Source organism: Sinocyclocheilus rhinocerous, unplaced genomic scaffold, assembly GCF_001515625.1.
Source record: "Sinocyclocheilus rhinocerous isolate Xijiao unplaced genomic scaffold, SAMN03320098_v1.1 scaffold1956, whole genome shotgun sequence".
Lineage (NCBI taxonomy): Eukaryota > Metazoa > Chordata > Actinopteri > Cypriniformes > Cyprinidae > Sinocyclocheilus > Sinocyclocheilus rhinocerous.
In genome coordinates, this window is record NW_015638932.1 from 1,157,550 (window position 1) to 1,166,869 (window position 9,320).

General features: G+C 34.3%; 1 protein-coding gene across 2 annotated transcripts in view; it reads left to right on the top strand.

Moving 5' to 3' along the window:
* LOC107750063 (E3 ubiquitin-protein ligase HECW2) overlaps nucleotides 1-5,859 on the top strand; it is a 17,920-nt gene extending 12,061 nt beyond the window's left edge. For both annotated transcript variants that reach the window (XM_016565323.1, XM_016565322.1), the window contains 9 exons: nucleotides 620-740; nucleotides 822-935; nucleotides 1,155-1,307; nucleotides 1,463-1,561; nucleotides 3,251-3,380; nucleotides 3,472-3,618; nucleotides 5,211-5,325; nucleotides 5,565-5,650; nucleotides 5,743-5,859. In XM_016565323.1, coding sequence (XP_016420809.1) covers nucleotides 620-740; nucleotides 822-935; nucleotides 1,155-1,307; nucleotides 1,463-1,561; nucleotides 3,251-3,380; nucleotides 3,472-3,618; nucleotides 5,211-5,325; nucleotides 5,565-5,650; nucleotides 5,743-5,859 — 1,082 coding nt within the window. The remainder of the gene's footprint in view (nucleotides 1-619; nucleotides 741-821; nucleotides 936-1,154; nucleotides 1,308-1,462; nucleotides 1,562-3,250; nucleotides 3,381-3,471; nucleotides 3,619-5,210; nucleotides 5,326-5,564; nucleotides 5,651-5,742) is intronic.
* Nucleotides 5,860-9,320: the final 3,461 nt, after the last annotated feature.

Here is a 9,320-nt window from a genome sequence, read left to right on the forward strand (position 1 = left end):
TAGACACGCCCCTTATTGCTGATTGGCTACAAGTTTGTTTTGCGATTCGGCCCGAATCAGTTTTTAAAGCATTTTTGAAAAATCCCTCACTCTGCCTTTAAGTCAAACACACCTGATTCAACTCATTAAAAGAAACTCCAGGACCTGAAATGGGTGTCAGATAAGGGAGACATACAAAATGTGCAGTGTTGGGGGGCGCTCAGGACCAGGGTTGAGAAACACTGGTCTAGGAGAACAGTGAAATTTTGAATCCTATCCCATATAATAATAATAATAATAATAATAATTTGTATTTATTATTATTATTATTATTATTATTTCCTTCCTTCCAGTGGACTTTTATACAGTAATTATTATTATTATTATGCAAATTTCAGTTTAAATTTTTCATGTTTAATTGAAATAGTCTGAGTCTAGGAGAAACGACTGATATATAAAAGAGAATTTAAATATAAAAGAATTTGTCATCAGATTTGACAAATAAAGCCTGAATTTTTCTGCATTATCTATACATTTTCTACACATTTATCTATGTTTGATTACAAGATGCTGATTTTGGCTCTTGGCAGAGTCACTTTTTTAGCTGTACTGTATTGTACCTTTGATCTCTTCCTTTCAGGTACACAGCGAGCCAACGCACGGGCACCTGCACCGTACAAACGGGACTTTGAAGCCAAACTTCGGAATTTCTATCGCAAACTGGAGACTAAAGGCTACGGACAGGGCCCAGGCAAAGTGAAGTAAGTATCTGCACAGGTACTCTGAGGTCTTGTTTTATAGCACATGGTCAAACTCATGCTGACTTGTTGTGCTTGTTTTAGGTTGATAATCCGCAGAGATCATCTACTGGAGGATGCATTCAATCAGATCATGTGCTACTCTCGCAAAGATCTACAGAGAAGTAAACTCTATGTCAGCTTTGTTGGAGAAGAAGGGTCAGTGTTTCCACAATGTTAAAACATAACCAGACTTTACACTATATAACAGTTATAAAAATAAACTTAATAATTAAAGATAAATTGATCATATTGTGTAATTATCTTCATTTAAATAATTATTAATTATAATTTTTAAATTTTTAAAAATGTATTTTTCTGAATTTATTTATTTTTCTTTGATTCTAAACACATTCATTTATTTTTGGTCCCGTTCAGACTGGACTACAGTGGCCCCTCACGAGAGTTTTTCTTTCTGGTGTCACGAGAGCTTTTTAACCCGTACTATGGTCTGTTTGAGTATTCTGCAAATGACACTTACACCGTCCAGATCAGCCCCATGTCTGCCTTCGTTGACAACCATCATGAGTGGTGAGTGCACATTTCCTTTTAAGTCTGTGCTTATAGTTTTATGCCGCATATGAAGCTTGATTTAATTTGTTCAATGCACATGCCTATAAAATCTTTTAATAGACCAAACTAGCGTAAATGTATCCCATGTTTTTTTCAACATGTTCTGTTGTCAGGTTTCGGTTTAGTGGCCGTATTCTGGGTCTCGCTCTTATCCATCAATACCTACTGGATGCCTTCTTCACACGACCTTTCTACAAAGGCCTACTTCGAATGTAAGTTAAGCATTTCTGCCCCTTTTTTTGTAGATTTTTTAGAAGTAGACAGTTATTAAAATTCAAAAAATAATTTTAAAATTTGAGCTAAAAAAAAAAAGTTATATAAAGTTATATAAATAAAGTTTAAAGTTATATATATATATATATATATACACACACACACAAATATATGTTTATTCCATTTAACAAAACAAAACAATAAAATCAAATTTCTATAACTAACCTTTAGCATTAGGGTTGGGCCGATAGACCATGCCATCATCCATCGTCGATGAAAATGAATATATGAAAATGAGAATGTTACGTTTTTAATGATGTAATTGTTTTCAATGTTTTGGCACTTGGCCATCTAGTGAACTGATATCTTCCCCTTCTCCCGATGTCATCGTCCATCGCGATGTTTCACTGTAGACATTGTCTGATGCCAATTTGGTAGACATTGCCCAACCCTATTTAGAATCAATTGTTCTGTTCAGGTGTCAAGATCTTGTGCCGTAAAACTACTTTTCAAAGTATATATTGTATATTTTTAACAATTAAAAATAATTAATAAAACATGAATAATAATATAGTTAATAATAAAAATAATGATAAAAATAATATATTATATGTTATTATCCACCTTATTCCTGAGTAACCGATGAGCGCCGCCATGATGGATTCTAACTTCCGTTTGGGTGCTCTCGTGTTCTGGTCTCCATAGAAATCCATGTTAAAACAGGGTAAAAAGATTGACTGAATTAATTAAACTGAAACTTTTTCAGTTTAACTAAATATAAAAATGTGCACAGGGTTAAGCTGTGCTGTTGTTGGCTGCCACAGTAACAGCAATAAGCTTAAAGGGATAGTTCACCCAAAAATGAAAAATCTGTCATTAATTACTCTCCCTCATGTCGTTTCAAACCCGTAAGACCAACGTATGCTGTTCTGTGTCAGCTGCGTCACGCCTGATCTGTTTCCTACGTTGTTGTGATTTGATCTGACGGAAACAGCGTATCCGTGTGACACAGCTGACACAGAACAGCATACGCTGTTTACGTCCAGCTGATACTCTCCAAAATGGCGCTACAGGGTGATGTGGAGGAGACGGATTGTTAAATAAAGTCGTTATTTTTTTAACAATCGTAAAAAAAGCGTATAAAAACTTTGTAAAAGTACGGTTGAACCCCTGATGTCACATGGATTATTTTACCGATCTCCTTGCTACGTTTCTGGACTTGGGAACATTTCAGTTGCGTTGCTGTCTATGCAGGGTCAGACAGCTCTCAGATTCCATCAAAAATATCTTAATTTGTGTTCCGAAGATGAACGAAGGTCTTACGGGTTTGAAACGAAATGAGGGTGAGTAATTAATGACAGAATTTTCATTTTTGGGTGAACTATCCCTTTAAGGAATTCCTGTATAGCACTTGTTTTGCGTGCCAGCAAATCTGTCCGTGTCTGGCATTGTATGCATAAACGATGACTAAAGAAAGCGAGCATGGCTTGCAGCGCTTAAGTTAAAATACTGTGTGAAATAATAAAGAAAATGTTAAAAGAATGAATCTCTAAAAAATTAACAATTTAACCAATACTAACGTGAACTTGACATGTGTGGGTGCTTAAAATAGACTTTACACTTTCTGTGTGATTAGCCAAATCATGACCATTATTTCATGTTTGTATGTGTGTAACCTGTGTGTGTAGTCTGTGTGATCTGAGTGATCTGGAGTATCTTGATGAGGAGTTTCATCAGAGTCTTCAGTGGATGAAGGACAATGACATAGAGGACATGCTGGACCTGACCTTCACGGTCAATGAGGAAGTGTTCGGACAGGTCAGTGTGTGACTGTTTGTGTACACAAACAGTGTGTAAGCTTGCACAGCCTCTCGCCATTGTCTCACAGAAGCGCGTGTGTGTATGTTAGATCACAGAGCGCGAACTGAAGCCTGGCGGGGCAAATATCCCAGTGTCAGAGAAGAATAAGAAAGAGTACATCGAGCGCATGGTGAAGTGGCGTATAGAGCGGGGTGTCGTCCAACAGACGGAGAGTCTTGTGCGAGGCTTTTATGAGGTACTGAAATCAAATCAACACTCCAGAAGCTTTCAGTCACATAAAAACATGCCACTTTTGCCATGTAGTGTTGCCATGAGATATTTCAGAAGGTTTTTTATTGAATTTCTGTTTAATAGATTTGGGACAATGTACAATTTTGGTTTTAAATGTTTTTGTTGGCTTTAATATAACAAGAAGTCTTGCTTGTCATTTAAAAGCTTGGGGTCATTAAGATTTTTTTTTAAAGAAATTATTATTTTGATTCAGCAAGGATGCATTGAATTGATCAAAAGTGACAGTAAAGACATTACTGATGTTACTGAAGTCGTCTATTTTAAATACAGTGGGTATAGAAAAGAATATCAAACCCCCCCCGCCTTTAAAATAATCACATTTTGTTGCTTTGAAATGAAGACGGACACAGTTTTTGTTTTATACAGCTGTATTTACTCAGTGCAACTTATAACAGAGTGAAAGATATAACACCAACATGTCAGAAAAAAAAACAAAACAAAAAAAAAAACAGAATCACTGAGTTGGAAAAAGGATCATCCCCTTGTGTCAGTGTTTTGTTGAACCAAATTTTGCTTTAATTACAACTTGTTTTTACCATATTTTTATCAAATAAATGCAGCTTTGGTAAGTGTAAAAGACTTCCTTCAAAAACATGAAAAAAGTGTATTGACCTCAAACTTTAGTTATAAAAAAGAATCCTATAAAATTAAAATATGTGACTCATGTCACTCTTTCTTTTAATTCATATTAACTCATGTCACTTTCTTTAACAAAACTGGCAATATGTTAAGAGTTACATGTATTAAATATTGTTAGTTAATATAATTGAATAATATAATTAAATACTATTACATTTAAATGCTTAAAATATCATTTATTAATATAAGTAGTGTTACAACAACATAAAATCTGGAAAGCATTTACAAAATATTTCTTGATGCTGAAGGTTATAGTCATAACCACATAATATCCCCACATTATAATATAATATTAAAAACCCCATGACTTTTAAAGGGTCAATTTTTAAATGTTGTTGTGTGTTGTTAATCAAATTATGTTAGCTTTGCATCAAAATATCTTCAGTAACCCTGGTCATTATATGATTATAATACCTGCTTCAAAAAAAAAAAAATCCAACTTAAAGGAACAGGAACAGTCTCTTTTTTCACTCTCATGCACATTATTTTTTTGTTGTTGTTGAGTGGAACGAAGTAATTTTGAAAGATTTTTCTCTCTTCTAAATGTCAGCAGTGCTTCTGTTACTGTTTTTATTATCTTTAATTAGCATCACTGACAAAAGATCAAGTCAGCCAATGAGGAATTAAATGTATTTTTAAAATCCTAAATTATTTAGTCTAACCTTGAATGAAATGAGAAAGAAGATGAATTAATTAATACAACACGGAAGGTTTAATGTATGATTGATGAGTTTCATTTCTGAATTGTCTTAAGGTACAGCAATGATCCATTTACTGTAGTCTTACCCAACAGGAATACAGGTTACCAGTCTAATAAAACCAAGAATTTCACATCATATTTCATAGTGCTGGCACTGAGCTGGAAGCTGATGTTTTATGGCTGTGAACTGACTGCAGGTTGTAGATGCGCGGCTGGTGTCGGTGTTTGATGCACGGGAGCTGGAGCTGGTGATCGCTGGAACAGCGGAGATTGATCTGGGAGACTGGAGGAACAACACCGAGTACAGAGGAGGTAACAACAGACTGACAGCTTCACTACAGCAGTAATAATGGAATAAATGATTACCATATTTATGATATTTCCATCATGGTGTACAAAACTGTGGTAAAACCATGGTATCAAGATGTGAAGTAAATGATTTATGGCTGAAATATTATCCAGCAGATAGACTGTGGGCTTTTACACCGTCTGCTAGCCGTACAGGTCAAATTTGGAGTTTATTGGAACAAGTTTATTGGTTTTCCCTCCAGGTTACCATGACAACCACATCGTGATTCGCTGGTTCTGGGCAGCAGTGGAGCGATTCAACAATGAGCAGAGACTCAGGTTGCTCCAAGTGAGTGATGAAAGAGAAACACAAGCTCTTTTTATAAGCCAGAGTATAGTCTGTACACTTGACCTGTGGCTGAAATGTCTCTGTTGTCTCAGTTTGTGACGGGGACGTCCAGTATCCCATACGAGGGCTTCGCCTCTCTAAGGGGCAGCAATGGGCCACGACGCTTCTGTGTAGAGAAATGGGGAAAAATTACGTCTCTGCCCAGGTAATCTGCCTCTCAACTCAAGATCCTTTTTATAAAAGTTTTAAATACATGTCAGAGCCCTTTATGATCCCATGAAATTATAACTAGTCTATGTCTGTCAGAATTCATTTATATTTAACCTCCACATTTATTTCAATCATCATGTAATGCATTTCATTATGTATCATGCCAACTACAAAAAATTAAGTAGCATTTTACTAAAACATATTTAGAGGAATCTTTGTAAAAATATATAATAATGTACATATACATAATATACATTTAAATTAATATATACAGATTGGGGTCTGTAAGTTATTTTTTAATGTCTTTGAAAAATGTCTCTTCTGCTCTCCAAGACTGCATTCATTTGATCAAAAATACAGTAGAACATTTTTTTTTTGTAAAAAAAAGAAATTTTATTACAATTTTTAATTATTTTCTATTTTAAAATATTATAAAATGTCATTTATTCCTGTGATGCAAAGCTGAGTTTTCAGCTCCAGTCTTCAGTGTTGCATGATCCTTGAAAAATCATTCTAATATGCTGATTTGCTGCTCAAGAAACATTTCTTATTATTATTTCTAATTATTATCAATGTTGAAAACAGTTGTGCAGCTTAATATTTTTTGTGGAAACCGATGAATAGCAAGTTCAAAACAAATTTTTACTTGAAATAAAAATCTTTTGTAACATTATGAATGACTTTACTGTCACTTTTAAACAGTTTAATGCGTAAAAGCCTGATGTATCCAGTGTTATATAAAAACGGCACAAATTTCAGTCTCACTTTATATTAAGTGGCCCTAATACCTGTGTACTTACATAGTAACTAGATGTGTACGTAGTATGTAACGTGTGGTTGGTGTCCAGAATGTTACAGTTTATATTAAGTGGACAGTTCCTGAGGAGTTACCATGTAAGTACACTGGTATTACAGTGGTGCACCAACTCCACCAACTTGAGATCCAACTCCTCCCACTTTACATATCCCTAAACCTACCCATCTCCACCTCCTGGATCAAATTGTTCCAATTACTCTTATGCATATTGTTGTTACATAATGTAGTTATATATGTCCTGTTACACATTTGTACTTACACAAACCATTCGGAGGGTTGTTACATGTGTGTAGGTACAGAAATATTACAGCTCTAGATACTATGTACCAATGTGTACTTACACTGTGGTTACATACTACGTACACATCTAGTTACTATGTAAGTACACAGGTATTAGGGCCACTTAATATAAAGTGGGACCCAAAATAGTAATAATTTGTAACAATCTACACTACTGTTCAAAAGTTTGGGGTCAGTAATTTTTTTTTTTTTAAAGAAATGAATGCTTTTATTCAGCAAGGATGTGATGCTGAAAATTCAGCGTTGACTTGCAGAAATAAATTATATTTTAATATATAGTCAAATAGAAAACTGTTATTTTAAATTGTAATAATGTTTCACAATATTACTGTTTTTGCTGTATTTTTAATGAAATAAAAATGAAAATAAATCTCTGTTGTTTATCCTTTTGATGTTAAAAAAAAACACATACACATTATGAAATATCATTATGACATTATGAATCACATTATGAAATAAATGTGTTTTTGTCTAATACACATTGGCCACAATTTTCCATAGAGTATTAATTTATAATGACTCTCTGTTTAATGGCCCCCTCTTCTGGTCATTATTGGGTACTGAAGTCTGAAAGATCACAATCGCCTTGTAATCCAACCATCAATCAATTGTTTTAAAAGTTATGTAACAAATACATTGTGCTCAATTAATACGTATTTTTTTTTTGCTTTTATGAGCATTCACTGCCTCAGTCAAGAAGGTCATCAGCTTTTGCTTTTTCTTAACAGTGGAAAATCATAGATTTGTCCAAACTTTTGACTGGTTGTTTATATAATGAGTATAATCATTCTGCCTTGTTTCATGTTCTGTGGAAGGTTTATATGCCCTACTCTTTGACTATGACTACAAACTCACATTGTAAATGATTTTAACTCATGCACTGTACATGTTAGGCACTTGTTTCAGCAGCAGCAGCCTCAGTAAGCGAGATGGAGGGCTTGGAATCAGGGAAAAAGAATGATAAATTGTATGAAGCTTCGGCTCATTCGCCTCAATTTATTTCATTTAGACAGATTTACCATAGCATGCTGCTGTACTAACATCTAAATCAATATCTATCATCTCACAAACTAGGAGGTTTTTCTCACAGGAGGACTGCAGCAGCTGTAGGGTGACAAATGCTTTGCATCTTGTATATCTCAACTCAGCTATTTTTCCAATGATCATCAATCTTGCAGGTTTACTTGTCACTGGTACTATAGTAAAGTATCATCAGACAATAAAAGAGTAGAATTTACATGGTAGTAGTGATTACCGAGGTAGTGGTGAATGGTACCTATCCAAAAAACATAGTACTTTTTTTTTCTTCTTCTTAGTGCAATGCTGCAGCGGCAAGGTCATGGGTTAGATTCTCAAGGAATGCATGGACTAATTAAATGTGTAGCTTGAATGCATTGTAAGCCGCTTTGAATAAAAGCATCTGTCAAATGCATTAATGTCATTTAAAATAAATATCTCTTAAGGTTATTTCAGAGAAAACTGATTCTCGGTCGATTTTGACTTATCTCTGAATTTGAAAGTGTCCAACACATACATTTGTTTTCCTCTGAAGAGCACATGAAAAACTCAAGATAAGACAGGTATCTTTGACAATTCAGATAGCAGGTTGATAACATGTATAACAAGATGCGTTTGATTATTATCACATAATCCTCAGAAGATATCCTGATATCTTCAAGTGCCTTCAAGTGTTTACTTTTAAATCCATAAAAAGACACTTTCAGCAGTCAAGGAGTATGATAGCTGCACTAATGTATACAGATACATTATATATATATATATATATATATATATATATATATTGTGGGAGTAAAAAAGCTCATAGTGCCTCTGAAAGATTCCCTGCGAATCATTTATGCATCTTCCCCTGGGTGGAGCAAACAAGAAGCCTAAATAATCAACAAAATCAAGACTGATATTCAATATTGAGGAGGATTTTAAAAAATGGTTATTGGAAAACTCAAATTGGGACCCACTTTATATTAAGATGTACTTACATTTAAATTAATAATTTGATACGATGCTCTTATTATCTTAATTCCAGTAGTTACATCTATAATTACACTGCTGACCCTACTCCTATCTCGTAACCCACCATTAAACCTAACCATAGCACCAAATCTGTCCCTAATCTTACCCATATCCCACCTTAATGACAGGTCAAAGCAATTTGCAATACAACATGAACAGAATAAATACTTTGTACCAAACGATTCATTATTTTGAATGCAAGTGCACTAAAGACAGACACCTAATATAAAGTGGGACCTCAAAGGGACCAACTACAGATCAAAATGCTGTCTCTTTTTAAATGTCTGTGGTGGTTAAAGTCAAACTAGATCT